Source organism: Astatotilapia calliptera, chromosome 3, assembly GCF_900246225.1.
Source record: "Astatotilapia calliptera chromosome 3, fAstCal1.2, whole genome shotgun sequence".
Lineage (NCBI taxonomy): Eukaryota > Metazoa > Chordata > Actinopteri > Cichliformes > Cichlidae > Astatotilapia > Astatotilapia calliptera.
In genome coordinates, this window is record NC_039304.1 from 35,514,206 (window position 1) to 35,530,304 (window position 16,099).

General features: G+C 40.1%; 1 protein-coding gene across 2 annotated transcripts in view; it reads left to right on the forward strand.

Moving 5' to 3' along the window:
- The first annotated feature begins 584 nt into the window (after nt 1-584).
- afap1l2 (actin filament associated protein 1-like 2) overlaps nt 585-16,099 on the forward strand; it is a 45,091-nt gene continuing 29,576 nt past the window's right edge. For both annotated transcript variants that reach the window (XM_026163099.1, XM_026163100.1), the window contains exons 1-2: nt 585-761; nt 14,270-14,398. In XM_026163099.1, coding sequence (XP_026018884.1) covers nt 746-761; nt 14,270-14,398 — 145 coding nt within the window. In that variant the 5' untranslated portion in view covers nt 585-745. The remainder of the gene's footprint in view (nt 762-14,269; nt 14,399-16,099) is intronic.

Sequence of the window (16,099 nt, forward strand, 5' to 3'; positions counted from 1 at the left end):
CTCCCATACTTCCACCCGGTCACGGTTCTCCCACGGGGATTCTCGATTGTTTAGGCAGAGAACTTCACTTTTCTGCTGCAGGAGAGAACGAGAGAGCTGGAAGGCGACAGGAACTCACTTTCATGTGAGTGCTTATTAGCAGTCAAGGATGCCAATCCAAGATTTGGTAAACAGCAGTTTCTACCTTTCTGGATTTGGAGGATTTCTGGTGTTTGCCTGAGGATTTGTTATGTTACGGCAAAAACATAATCAATTGACATGAAACAGGGTTCCTCTCTTTAGCATTAGCCTTTTATTCGACCCAAGATAGGCAACTGAAGCACAGCAGAGAAACAGATAAAATGAGCTTCTGGATACGCAGACTTCCCTTTAGTTTCCACTTTAGCGCACGCATTTAAATGCCCTTAAAGACAGCTCATTCCCCCAGTTTGTCACTGAAAGTCTACGGGCGTGGATGTTTGAGTGACACCTGGATGATGGTCTTGAAGCAGCGACGTAGTCTCTGTCTGGATGCTGCAAACTTGGAGGTGGAGGAGGTGTGGCAAAAAAGAGAGATGAGGAACAAGAGGAGAGCGCTGTTGTTCCGTCACAACTCAGCGTGTCCGGCTCAGTCAGTGTATTGTTGAAAACGGGAGGGTCGGGCTACATTCCGCATTAGTTGCAGAAGTAGTGCCATCATTGAGGAACTTGGCCGCAAAGTTTCATTGGGATTGATTCGTTTTATGAGAGCTGAAGGGGCGAGCGAATGGAGAAGCACAAAGGTAAGAGGAGAGGTTTTGTGTCAAGAACATGAGAAAGGGCTGCTGACTTCTCGGGTGGGATTGGTGACACTGCTTTCTTGTGAACAGTTGTAATAAAAAGTGGTACTGTGCAACACGCAGGGTAGACAAAAACAGGCTTGCGGTGAATAATTACTCGGGTTTTTACACGGGAGAATCTACTGCTGTGACTTTATATACTTTCGAAATGAACGATTAAGAAAAGCATCTTCAGATAAAAGTTGTTTCGGTTGTGCTTGTTCTGTTCTGCTGTGCTGTGCTGGAATAACACACTGTTTTCAACATGTGGATCATTTAACTGTCGGTCACCTGCCACTCATTAAGGATGTAACCAAAATAACCCGGGACACGAAGATGGCTTTTCCACGACCATTCAAAGTTGGGTTCCATAAAATTGTTTACACTGTGGCTTCTGATGAATTCCATTAGCTGCAACATCGTTCTCACAGCATTCCTCAAATTCCTGTGGTTATTTGCTCGCGAGGGGATGAGCAAGGTCGTTTTAATGCTTCCTGATTAACACAATCAGAGTTTAAAATAAAGTTAGGTGAATCTCACCTCGCTTGCCTAACTGCAAAAGAAAAACAAAACATCGCTCTTTGGACCTCTGCACTGCTGAGAGGAGTGACTGTCCGACTCCTGGCTGGAGTAGAAACAATGGCAACTAGTCAAAAAAGTCTTGCTCCCACATTCCCGTTTACCAGCTGACTGGTGAGCCCAGACTGCTAACTCCCACAGCCCATCAGATTACACAGTCAGTGTTTCAAGCAGCCACTTACAGAGGTGTTTTATGCGTATGTGCATTTTTCACCCACTGTGGGAGAATACCAGCTGAGGCGTTTGACTGATTTTTTTCTTTTCTTTTCACATATCCCTTATGTTTGTTTTTGTCTTAGCTGAACACAGATATATCTGGAAATGTTTTTATTGGGCTCAGAGGTATTTTTCTCTCCTTTGTTACCCGCCATTCCTCCCAAGATTATGCCAGATTATTTGACAATGACAAAAACATCAATGATATAATAACAAGTAATAACATGTAATAACATCCGTCGCCCTCATGTAACAAACAGTGATGTTGTCATGTTTTAGGACCGATGATATTACAGCGATCGTCCACCAGGGGAGCCACGTTGCTCACTTCACCGCCTGCTGTGTGTGTGTCAGTGGTTTTAAAAGTAGTAAGAAGTGAGATTTGCACCACTTTCATTTGATGCCTATCAGGTCATCCTGATAGGGGATAAAGGTGTTTAAAATGCCAATGATTCGATGAATTATGAGTCAGCAATGAAGGGGAGGCAGAGGCAACAGACTTGCAGTGGGGATGTAATTGATTAGAGAAGGGCAAAATTGGGCGGGTAAGAAACAGGCTGCAGAGAATGAGTCGGTGTGTTCAGGCTGAAAAAATGGAAAAAAAGCTGGACTGCACCTCTTTTGGCAGCGCACTAGGACAATGAATTAGATACTAACAGCCACAGGCAACCATTGGAGGGGGTACAGTAAAGGGAAACCTGGGAAAATTCAGGGAGGCCGATGACAAGGAAAGGTATTATTTAGTATTCTGGAAATGTTTCGTGCTTCTGAAATCTGACTCGTGCCGGTTTTCTTCCAGAGAAGCAGCCCAGCAGCTCATGCCACTGATTCTCACACCTTGTGCCAGAGATGAGGATCGAATTAGTTCAGCCACCTGGAGCTTTGTTTGGTTTCCATGACCTCTGGGCTGTCGTGAGACATATTTGGGAATCGATTATTACAAAAGAGAACGCACACTTCTGCAGCTCAGCCAAGAGACGATTAGAGCCCTTCTTACTCAGCCATTGGCCCTGAGCTCGCTTTGCCCTGCACCTGATTAAAACCCACATGCTGGTGTTTTAGCCCACAAAATATTAAATAATCAGAGCGGTCGAAATAGTTATACAGTCCTCTTTTTTCACAGATTACTTACTGATACCAGATGTCTTGTTAACTGTGTCTTTATCAGCTGATAAATGGATGAAGTCCTTAGACACCCTCATATTTTCATAGTATTGGCTTGACATAGAAATTATACATTCATAATATACAAGTGGAACTATAGAAATAATTAAAGTGTAATTCCACTAAATGTTCCCATAATGGGAATAGAAGCATATGTTTATTTTCATCTAAGATCCTTTCCAGTATTTATTATCTTCGTTTCCTTGTCAATCAACGGCTTCCACCTAATGCCCTTGTTTATTTAGCCTTCCATGCTAATATGGATCCCAGCAATTTGTGCCTAAAGCTATATGCTACATATGCCTGTCTTCCAGTTCTTCACAGCTGCGTTTCACCCATAAAGGCGACGGCTTCTTTTCTCGCCTCAGCCATCAGTCTTCTTCTCCAGCAGTGATCTGCCTCTGTGAGCAGTTCCAAAAGAATATGCAAGTAAAATGGAGGCATGCTGAAAGATGTGCTTGTGGACATTGTTGGTTTAGAAGATTATGCAGAAGACTCACAGATTAAAACTGTATGAATCTGAGGAGTGGTGGAGCATAGTTTTTAAAAGTTTTAAAAGTTTGCAGTAAAACAAGAATGTGCTGCCATGCGAGTGAAGTGATATTTAGGTGAAATTAGTGGAGAGCCCTCTACAAGCTGGAGCAAAGGCACCCCTAAAGGCACAGGTAGCTGTAGGATTTGGACCCACAGCACAGTCATATTGGTGTTCAAACAGGTGCAATGTTTAGTCAAGAAGTCCCTCATTTACCAAATGAGAACCCATTAATATCATTTGTGGTCATTTTGCTCAATTCAACAACGAGTGCTTGTATAACACAGTAGTGACCAAATCTAATGTATTTTTAACCATAAGTATTTGTGTGCTGTGTGTGGCTGCAGTGAAAGACGCTGTGCACAAACCGCTAAATGCTGAAAAGCTATTTTCACTTTTCTTAATCTGTGTATGCCAGTAATGGCACACTTTTTATTACAGTGCCACAAATGCCAAACCTTGAAAACATCTTCAAGTTCAAAATCCCATAATTTATCAAATGAAAGGAAGGGATGGAGTTGGAAATAAAAAAATTCATTGACCTTAATTCACATATTATTTTTTGAACAGTTTTACAAATCCAAAAGGCACAGATCCCCTCCTAAATGTCTTTTTAAGCCGGTATCTCCATATTAGCATGCTCTTCAGTCTGTCAGCACAGATCATGCCAATCAATTTAAGGTGCTTTTCAGCGCAGCTTAACAATATGAAACTGTCAGTGGCTCTAGTGGGTTTGACCTGCTATCAGCTCAGCAGTAGCTTGCTTAGATGTAGACCATTAGAGCTGGCATGGGGTCTCCTGGTTCACTCGTATGTGTGTCATGGGATGAACTTGCCAACGGGGAGTGAGTGAAGTGTGGGTAATTCAGGAAGCTAGATGAGGCTATAAAAATGATGAAAAGAAAGGCGGTCTTCCTGTTCTGTGTGAGTTTGGCTCTTTTTGCCCTCTGGCTTGCACTCTCGCCCATTTTTAACACATCAAACGTGTCTTTGGTTTATGGATCCAGCTCTGGATCAACCTGTACTTTGTTTGCTTCTCACCAGGTACACTTTTGTTGGAGAAGGTACACTTGTAATCACACACTCATATGCACAGTCTCTCCACGAAGGCCTTCTTGGCAGCCTTTCTGTGGGATATTTAACTAAGCGGAGAAACTTTAATGTGGCTGGACTGAGGCTGGGAATTGCCGCTTCTAGTCTGTCACTTTTTTTTGTATCATTGAGTCAAGAAGTTTGACATATTCGTAAAGCTTTGTCTTTTTTTCTGAATTAATCAGTTTAGCGCTACTCACTTAAAAGCCACACAAAGTGTTACATACATGCACACACACATCACACCAGAGAACAGCGGTGTGAGGAAAGCGTCTGAGGGGAAGCAGTGAGGAGGTTTGAGTGAAGGATGCAGGCGGGGTGGTGGATTAAGAAGGGGACGTGGAACCTCACTGAGCCTCCTCTGCCTTATGGCCCAGGGGCTGACAGATATTTCATCTCTGTGTGTGTTTGTGAGAAAGGCCAAAGGCAAGGAGAAAGTTTGTTTTGGAGCAAGTCTTATGGTACAAAGTTAATGTAATTTTTGGCTGCCTGGAGAATGTAATTCTAGGCTGAATTTAGCCTATTTACTAGGTATTTGTTAATTAGCTAGCTATGCTTTGGCCCATCTACTGTTGCATGCTTAGCAAGGAGAGGGAGACAGCAGTGTCTAGGCAGATTTATCCTTAGGTTTGCACTTGAAGCAACCCCTTCAATGGATCCACTGTTGATTAAATCATGATTAGAGCAGCTTAGAAGATGGTGTTTTGAATCATTAGTCTCTGTTTATATTATAATTTCTGAGCATTATTAAAATTCCAGCGCATTAAAAATGTCAAATTAAGCCAACAACTCAGACACTAAGCTTCAGCGATGAGCCAGATTTCGGCATCGTTTTTATTTTCTCCCCGAATCTCATGTATACGCAACCTCACAGACACAAATTTGCAGCATCACATCTTTAATCCGACGAGTCGACTCTTCAGCTTTGGCGTTTATCTACACTGTCTACTGTAACCTGCATTGAATCCTAATCAAGACAAAATTGTGTAAGCAGAGCAAGGCCTCTTCCTAAAATCAACAAAGATTTACTTGGGCTTTTAGAGGCCATTAGCATGCTTCAGCAGTGAAAAACTGCCTGATTTCTCCAAGGGCTCAGATGTAAGCCTCAATATAAATGAGATGGCACAGATCTAAAGAAAGACCGCCAAAAAAAAAAAGAAAAGAAAAGAGTGTAAAGAAAGTTGAAGCGTGATTCGAATAAAGGCAAGATTCAATAGTTGGGGCAGAGGGAAGATAAAAGAGGAGACACTTGAAAAAGAAAGTGGAATGACTCTTGATAAGTGGCTTCTTTATAACTTCTTTCATCCTTATAGTTTAACACCTCAATGGGAGGGTCAGCATGGAGAGTTTGCCCTTGTGAGCTTTGTGCGAATTCTTCTTCAGCTCAGAGTCTTATGTTGTCATTCGCCCATGCCGTGCCCACTCTCTTTTACCTTCTTAATTATATGACACTGTTTCTTTGCAGGTTGTTCCTCCTTCCTTGTTCATGCTGTTATTTTTATCCTCCAAAACGAAAGGAAAAAAATACCAAAACAAATAGTTCTCCATTGTGAGCAGTCATGACTTCAGGTTTTTGTTTCTATCAAAGACTTGGGAGCTGATTTCACTGATCTGTTCCTGTTTTTTTAGAGAGGAGTGTGTGTGTGTGTAATGCAATAGCATGCTGCAGTGTTCAAATCAATCGACTATTTGGGCTCTTGGCTATAATAAGACTGCTGAACGCTCTCAAGCCTTACTTGTATCAATTCCTCTGCAAAACTCTTTCTCAACCTCTATCACCTTATCAGAAAGTGAGACTGCTGCAGATTATTTTTGGAGCACTTTAAATTGAACCATGATTTATATTTTGTATTGCTGAAGAAAACTGTCTCATAGAAATTATGATGATGAACAGCCAAACAGAGACTTTTTGAACAAAATCCAGTCGCTTCCAAATTGTTTTAATTTACATATGCGACAAGTAGCAAAATGTGTTGAGCCTGACGACCAAAACATGTCGCTACAAGACCAGCTTGTAGTAACAAGGCTCGGTATGAATAGGCTTGTTTTTTTTGTATTTTGCTTTCATCTCATTCAGTACTTTGAAACAAGTCCTTGGACCTGAAAGTGCTACTGTAGTCAGTCCTTCTGGGTAGTTAGCTTGGCATTACACAGAATTAAAACCCACAACTACTGGTCTCCATGGCCTCGCCGTGCAATGAGCAGTGACGCAAGTGACTAGGATGTGAAAAAACAAAAAACCCCACATCTCAGTGGTTTTTGAACACTGCTACATGCTAACGTAGGAACTTGTAATCACTTGTGATCTTCGCTATTCCTTTGTGTGTTCTTATTATGTTGTGACTATATGTAGGTGCAAAGACTTTTTGTGTTCTTTCGGCGTCCCGTTTTTAGATATATGGTCCAGATAAAACACAATATTTGCTCTCAGAGGTGAGGTTTGTTCTTTGTACATTGTCTTTATGCTGAAATTCAAAGGCATTTTGGCATAATGGTACGCTGCATAGACCTGTGATGGCTTGCTTTTAACCTGGGGAATACTTAACGCATCTTTTTCATGGGACAAGGTGACAGCTAAGAGTGAATAAAAGGTTGTACGTTCCAAAAATGCATTTATTTATCATGTGCTAGTCCATTAGGCATCTCAGGGAGGGCTAGTAAGGCTGTACGGTATCACCAGTCATATTTTTGTGTGCCTCAGGTTGGCACTGATTTGTTAATACAACTTTTCATTTCTCTCTTTGTCCTTCAGTGTTGCTATCAGACATTTACAGCCCCCTTTTTTTCTGAATTCATCAAGTCAACTACTTTTTTCTCTTCTGTGGTTTCTATGGAAATAACACCACAACACAGCTTGGATTAATCCAGCCATGTCGGTCGCAGTCTCTGTCCAACAGCTGAACCCAGCATGTTTCACATAGAAAAAAACGTGCACCTGCCAATTTGGATGAAACACCAATCAAATTGTTGTTTGATCCTTTATTCATCAGTGAATTATCTGCCACTCTCACCAAAGAAAGAGCAGCCTGGAACAAATCAATCACATGCAGCTCTTTGGTTTTTTGGGTTTTTTTTTCCAGTTGTGCACATTTTTCGCCTGATACAAATCAGCTCTGCTTCAGTCGTTTTTTCGTGTCTACTGGAGCAGAAGCACTTTTAAGTGTGTGACAGGGCGAAAAGCACATTACAGTCCAAACGTTTTTACTGTGACTTTGGCTACTGGTTCCAATTCTCCTTCTTGCCACCACTTCCCTTTTGGGAGTCGTAGCTCTGTAAGTGTCAGTCACAAGGCTAATCAGATCATCGAGCCGGCGTTTGGTGTCATTTCATGCAAATTAGTTTTTACTAGATTTTTCCAAAATAGAGCGATCCTCTAAAATGGATTTATGTAAGTTTATAAGCTCTTTTTCACATCTATAATATTTAATGTCATATATTCATGTTTGTCATGGCTTGAACTTCTTTGCTGTTTGTGTTTACCAATTCATAGAGATCAAGTCTTGATTGGTTGATTGATCGTTCATTCCAGTAACAAGCAAGAAATCACAGTTTGGCTTACTGAACTTGTTGAACATGGATTTATTTTATTTTTAATCAGTTTTATCTCTGGTGTTTTGTGTGACATGTCATTAGTAGAGTGCATAGTGAATTAGAATTAGAATTAGAATTAGAATTCAACTTTATTGTCATTGCACATGCACAGGTACAGGGCAACGAAATGCTTTTTGCATCCATCCAGAAGTGCTTTAGTGATATAGATATATTACAATATATATTAGCAATAATATAGATATGTGAGTATATTACAGAAATGGGTCTATTATGGTATGTTATGATGTACACGGTATGAAGTATGTTGTGAATATTCTATAACTATAAGTATGTACAGGCTGTAGTGAGTACAAGCTATGTACAGGCTATGAACAGGATATAAATATGAAAAACTATACAGAATATGAAATAAATAACTTTACAGAATCTGGGATATACAGCTATACAGAAATGGGAACTATGCAAGTTGTAAACAGTTGTAGGATTAAAGATTATCGAATGTACAGAATGATTATTTACACAGAGCTATACAGTAGTGCAGTTAAGATAAGTGAGGGTGTAGATAGTTTCTACAGAGGCTATATAAAGTGCTAGTGGTGTGAGTAGATAGTGTGAGTGTGAGTCATAAAATATGTCGGGAGAAACGGTCACACCTGCTGTGGTGAGACTCTTCTTTCTGCTAAATATGTTGTAATCTTAAAAACAAATCAGATAAAGAAGATACACCTCTGGATTTCAAATCTAATGCTGTGGTAAATGGATGAGTAAACGCTGGGTGAGATGGATGTAGACTCATGTGGAAAAAAGAAAGCGCACCCTCTTTCACTTCTAAGGTTTTATGCATCAGAACATTCTGTAGTCTAGTAAATACAAACTCAAATGAAAAACAACACATGACATATTACACCGTTGAACTTGAGCCCTTTTCTGTGTGATGCTATCAGTCTCTCGCATCTTGAGGAGGAATGTGCCTCACTCTTCTTTCCAGCATTGCTTCAGTTCATTAAAGTCTGTGCGTATTTGTTGGTGCACACCTCGCTTATGCTCCTGCCACATTTTAACTGGGCCAGGGTAGCCTTTAGTGGGCCATTGCACTTCCATGTTGCATTATGTCATTCGAGCCCAGTCGTAGCTGTTGGATAGATGGCCTCACATTTGACTCTAGAATACTTTGGTATACAGAGGAGTTCATTGTTAACTCAGTGAATGCAAGGTGGGTGCAAAGGTAGGTCCTGTGGGTGCAAAACAAGCTCATCGCACCTCCACCACAGTGTTCGTCAATTGTTATGAGGTGTTTGTGCTGAAATGCTTGGTCTGTTGCAACTGTGCAAATATAAACCGTACTTGTTCAGCTTAGACTGAAGAAGTCACTGGGATGAGCGATGAAACGTTTCTCCCACTCAACACGCTACATCCAGATAAACAGCAACAACTTTCTGGTGTCTACTTGTTCAGTCTTCTTCTAATGCACTGTTATGAACTTTATCCTGCTGACTGAGAGTGAATTTGGGTTTTTTTCTAGTTCCTTTGAACATATCTTGGTCTGACCTTGGACTGAGTTTGCTGGGATGTCCAGTCCTGCGGATGGTAGATGGACTGGTTTTTATGTAGTGCTTTTCGTCTCTACCTGAGCACTCAAAGTTACACAACACTTATATACAAAGTTATCCATTCACAGCAATTCATAAAAGATCTTTTTTTCTATGCTTAAGTGCATTCTGTCTAACATTCAGACAGATTCACACTCCAAAGGAAGCATTGGAGAGCAACTTTAGATTAACATCTTGCCCAAGGATACTTTGGCATGCAGCATGGAGCAAACAGCTCCAACCACCAACCTTCCAATAACCTGCTCTGCCTGTGCTTATATAGCAAACTTCAATTAATCAAATGATCAATTACTCAAGTGCATTTAGCACTCTAGCAGGCTGCTACTGACCCTACTGCTGTGCCTTCCTGTTGATGCAGCAAAGGTGCAGTTATTTTTCACACATGGTGTAGTTTGTTTGTTTTTTCACAACCGTACTTGAGTTAAACAGGTGCATAAATGAGCAGATATAAGGAAAGATCTTCACAGTCAGAATCTGTTATATAAAAGTCCAATAGCACATTTTAGACTCGAGAAAAGCAAAGCAAGCACATTTGCAACTATTTTCAACATCTGCACCACATCCCAAAAATATGACTGTGATTCAGAGACTAAAGGAAGTGTCCCAAACAGACCTTTACCAGCAGCTCCAAGCTGAACAAGCAGGAATACCCGGGTTGCACTGAAACAGCCTCGGTTGCATCATCAATCTGAAGCAAAAATGATAATTTCACATTTCGACTTGTTTATGTTTTCTTTAACTCTCCGCCACTGATGATATTATTCACCGCTGATCAAAGTCATCATAAACATGCTTGGAAGCAGCACAAATATTGCATCAGTGGAGCCCAGGATATTTCCTGGAGCATAAATTGGTATGCTAAGAGTTGTTTTAAAAGTAGGGCAGATGGGAGGGAGATGATGTAGATGAAAAGAAACTTTTAAACGGGGCGAGTTTGATTTGGATACGAGAAAAAGAGAGGAGAAAACACACATTTGAAAAAAGAAAAGAAAGAGATGGCAAAAGAATGTTTGAACACATGTGACTGTTCAACATTCAAGCAAAATGCTGACCTCTCCTTTGGATTGGAGTCTTGTTTGAAGCACTCATTACTCTTGCAGGTCCCTCTTGCTGTTTTGAGACCACACTTGAAGGCAAGGCCAATTAGATTCTTGTCAAATTACATTAGCACAGCATATTTTCTAAGCCTAATCCTCTAAGTGTATGTGAAAAATGCATCAACAACTCGATTTAGCCTCAAAGCAGCTAAAATGAGATTCCACGTGTGCTTTGTTAATTTAAGAAAATTAAATGCCAGAGTTGATGCAGGACCTCAAGCTTCCTCAATCTGCCAGACTTCTGAAACAAAAAGTCCTTTTTAAGTGGAACCTAAGCTTGTGCTTTTTTCTATTTCTAACAAGCTAAACTAACATTTTAGGTAGTTGTTGCAGAGCAGAGACACTATATTGTCTCAGTGTTTTGTTTGTTTATCTTTAGTTAAACTTTGGGAAACCTGCCTAACCAGAAGACGAAAGGTTAAGACCAGTTCACAGTGGCTGTCTAAAAGAAAAAAAACATGGGCATAACTGCACATACAGCAAAACGATTCATAATTTTGGATGGCTCGTTAAAAAAGGAAGATATTTTTTGTTAATATTTGCTTTAAAATAAAAAAATAAACCTTCTTTATTGACAGTCAGGATAATGTAAAAAGCTTTAGCCAACGATTGCAGGAAACCTTTTATGAAACTTTACCGTCACTGCAAATAGATACATATTTGCCTGACAATGCACAAGAGTGCTTATCAAACACAGTAAAGTGTTTGATAAGCGTAGTGTGGGAGAAGTCAGACAAAAAATGGTCATGTACTGTGTTCATAACACAAATCTGGAACTCCAAAATCAGGCAGGGGGAAGAGAAAATCCAAGATCACACCGCGTAGGTGTTTGGAAAGTTTTAATTCAAGCAAAGCAAGTTCATTCTTATGTACCCTGTTTACTCTGTTTTAACTGCAGCAGTTACAAATCACTGTAGTAGTAGTATTCCTCTCTGATTCAGATTCCTTTTGGCTATTCTGCAGAAGTGAATTGTTTATACTGTGGAGGCTGCGGACCCTAACTGGATGTTTAGTGGGCGTCTGGCCAACCCAAAACCCACAGAGACAGGCTGCTGCAGACCTCCCTGTCCTGTCAGCTGACTTTGTTTCCCAGGGTCCCCAATCCAAAAGGCCATCTGAGTCACTCTCTGCAAACACACAAGGAGAAGGAGCAGGAAAAATGCTTAGATTCATATTCACCAGGCATACATCAGTAGCTAAACACTGAAAATTGTAATGACTGTGGTTTAAATCATTTCTCTAATGCTTTGAGACAAAGAGCAGTGTATGTGTGTATCTATATGTGTCCAATACAGTGATGTTTTCCATGGTGCCTCTCAGCAGAAGTTGACTCAGCTTGAGTTAGAGTCATCAAAAAACAACCTAGCGTGCTGTAGCTTTTGGAAAGCTTCTTGCCGTTTCCGAAAGGCAAAACTTACCCAGGCCTGATACCTTACGCTGCAAAATGTTCCCCCCTTTTTCAAAAGTTTAGCCATGTATGGGAGAGTAGCAAACAGAGCAGAGGGAATGATTGCACTCAATAGATTGCTGACACATACCACTAAGTAATCAGTTTGAGACGGAAGGAACTATTAAAAAATGAGAGCTGACAGTTTTAATAGAGAATAAACAACAAAAAAGGCAACTTACTGTCATTTTATGTGGGGCAGAGTTGAGGTTTTAAGTAGGGTCAGATGATTTTGACACAATATTGGTGGTTTTGTTTTCGTTTTTTTCTTACAGTTTTTCATTTACAGCAGTGTGTATCTGTTAATGTACGGGCCAGTCTTAATGAAAGCAAATCTATTTCAGTTGGAATGATGTTTCTCACCTGCAACACACACACACACACACACACACACACATACATATATATATATATATATATATATATATATATATATATATATATATATATATATATATACTGTATTTTAACACATGATCCTTGTTGAACGGTATTAGATGTGAGTGAAATTGTATGTTAAATGATGAATGTAAGGTCATCTTCAAGTGTAAAATTAATACCAAGGAAAGCCACAGTGGTCCTGTGTGGGATTAGAACTGTTCTTCTGCCACTTCCTGCCTCCTGAGGCAAATTTTGTTTCCCTTTCAGTTTGGAGAAGTACTGTTTATGTCCATGAACAGGAAAGAATAGATTCAGTTTCATGACAATTTTAAAGTCTGCCCTTGGGTACCAGGCAGGAGTGCCAACTTGAAAACTCAGTTTCCATTTTTAGTCTAACATTATGTCCACTCGAACGGATTCCTGAGGAAGAAGATTTGATTTTCCCTTACCAGTCACAATACCCATGTATCAACTTGAATCTTATCTTATTTTAAGAGTGGGGCAGTGCAAAGTCAAAACAGCTCAGTGTGTTCGTCCATTATTATTTAGTACCCATGCCTCAGGAGTGCTTAATGTAGAGGTGGGCGGATCGATCCAAATATCGATGGTATTGATACCAATTGGTATCAGACTGATTCTAGCACAATAGGATCTATACTTTGGAAATTAATAATATAATATCTGTATTGGCAATGTACTGACATGCTGCCAGCTTGATACCAAGTAAATAAGTATCACACAACTCTAATGTTAGTCCACATCTTCAAAGCAACTTAAAAGTAGTGTTAATCCCGCCTCTGGCACTGATTGGCTAATCATCATTTTTCATCAGCCATTGGGCCAACAGTCAGCTCAGAGGAGCGGATGAATTTGATGGTCAAACATCAGAATATGCTCCTACTTAATAAAGCTATATGTGCTTGCAATTCATGTAAAATAGATTAATTCATCATTTTTTAGAAAATTAACAGAAAATATGCAGTTCTTCAAAAAAAAAAAGTCAGGAATAATTACGCATCTCTATCCCCCAACCACCACTACCTGCCCCACCTTCTCTTTAAAAAAAGGTCTTTCTTCTTTATTTCCTCCCCCGTCTCTTCTCTTGAAGTGCTCACACACTGAGGCCCACTGTAGCAAGGGGCCTATTCATGAGGCCAAGAGACAGTGAAGGAAAACACAAAGAGCTCCCCACACAGCAGAGAGGACTCTGAGCTCAGCGCTGACCCCTGAAGGATGTGTGTGGGCTGCACCCAGACACACTGGCCCCGCCGACACCAGCCTAGGCTCCTCCCTACTCTGAGCTTGACCTTTAGCTAAACTCCCAAAACAACCTCAAACGGACTTGCAACTGTCAATAACAGCTCGATGAGAGGAATGAGAATGAGAAATGAAGTCTGAGTGGTTATCAGCTGTTGCCAGTGAAAAACCTCAGAGGAGTCTCTCCCATGCAAAATGCTGGCAACCAGCAAACAACTTGAGGAACAAAAGGAAGTCAGTGGGAAAGGAATAGCTGCTAAACTAAGAACTGAAATCAGTGTTAAAAGACAAATCCCTAAGTTGAACAAGTTCTCTGCCATAAATTAAAGCACAATATTCTGATAATGGCTGTCTGGAAAGATTACAGGCTTTGTTTTCCCTCATGACTCTTGCTTTTCTTGATGATGGGAACTTTGACAGTCCTGGTTTTAAGCCATTGTCTTAATGCTTCTAAATATTTTCTTGCCAAGAAAAGTGTAATAAAATTTAAAGGAATTTTTATACCACTGTAAATCTGAGCCCCTCTTGTCTGTCTGTGCTTCCAGTGCTGGACCAGCTCCTGATGGAGCTCCACCGCTTCTTGGTCATCTTGGACAAGGAGACGCTGAGTGGGAACGCCACCGTCCAGAAGGGTTTGCTGTCTGATCTCCTCCAGTCCTACAGAGCTTCGACTGGTAAGAGCACTTTTTCAGAAACAGTGGACCATTATTCACCCGTCTTTTCAAAGTACAGTTGATATACACTCAACAGCGACTTCATTAGGTACACAATTTCTACTTGTTAATGGCAATATCTAATCAGCCAATCACACGGCTGTAACTCAGTGCATTCAGGCTTGTAGACATGGTCAAGGCAACCAGCTACAGTTTTTTTAAAAACTGTCCTACTTGCTTAGAGTTTAACTTATACGTGCCAGACAAGTCAGAAAACTGTGAGTGGTAATAATAAAATAACATCTGTCTATATTCTAACATGTCGGCCCAAACAACTTCAAACTTAAAGCAGATGAAGACAGAAATACAAATCTGAAACCGCATGACCAAATTCTCACTTCATATTTATTCAGGAACTGATTTTCATGGATATTTTATGGGGAAAGTTTAAATCGGTTTGATATGTTTGATTAAAAAAAATAACAAATCGGAAGTGAAAGCGTGCAAACAAGTCATAGACATACAGTTACTGAACTACAATATAATAACTTCCTTAGGAAAATTTCATGAGAGGAAGAGAAAATTATTCTTCCCAGTATGTAATTGGGAGGTTAGATATACTGTGAAGTCTAAATAACCGCAGAATTAGCTGACTCACAGCAAACTGCAGAGTAGAATTACTGCAAACATGTTACATGTAACATTTGAAGTGAGAAATGACCTAAACAAGTCTAACCGTGGTTACATTTAGTCATGTTTAACACTACCATGAGCAACTGTAGATGTGCAGTGTTGGTAAAACTAAAGTTCTAAAATTAGATCAAACTCTAGATGAACTAAAATCATCATATATATCACACTGTGTAATTATCTTTAACAAAAATAAGCCAAAACACATTAAAACAGCTAAGCACAGCCTAACTGCTTTGATAGGAATTAAGTAGCAGCAAGGTGTTATTAATCAAAGACACTTTAATTAACTGATTATCTGCAAGTGTGAGCACTTTTATCAAGTTTTGGCATTTTAGTGGTCGGACCCCAAGGTAATAAAATTCTACAAAAAACCCTAGAAACTCTACAGACCTCAGTTAGCATGGTTAATGTTAAAGTTTGACAGTACAAATAGAAAAAGACTGTACAAGTATGGCTTCTTTGGAATAGTTGCCAAGAGAAAGCCTCTTCTCTCTAAAAAGATCATGACAGCATGGCTTCGGTTTGCAAAGTTGCATCTGAACAAACCACAAGACTTCTGAAACAATGTCCTTTAGACAGACAAGACCAAAGTGAATATGTTTGGCCATTGTGCACAGCACCACGGTTGGAAAAATCAAACCCAGCATATCAGCACAAACGCCTAATGTCAAGGTCATAATTACCAAGTGTCAAGCACGGTGGTGGACGTTAATGATTCAGGTTGATTTTCCAGCCATAAGACCTGTGAACCTTGCATCACTGGGTCAACCATGAGCTCTGTACACCAAAGTATTCTAGAGTCCAGTGCGAGGCCACCTGTACGACCAGCTTGCCTGAAATTGGATCATGAAATAGAAAAATTATTCCAAGGACAAGAGTAAATCTACAACAGAATGACTGAAAAAGAAAAGAATCAAAGTGTTGCAATGATGCAGTCAAAGTAAGAGAGCTGTGCATAAATGAATGCCTGGAAACCTCAATGAAGTGAACCAGTGTTTTAAAGAAGAGAAGTTCAAAATTCCTCTTTAA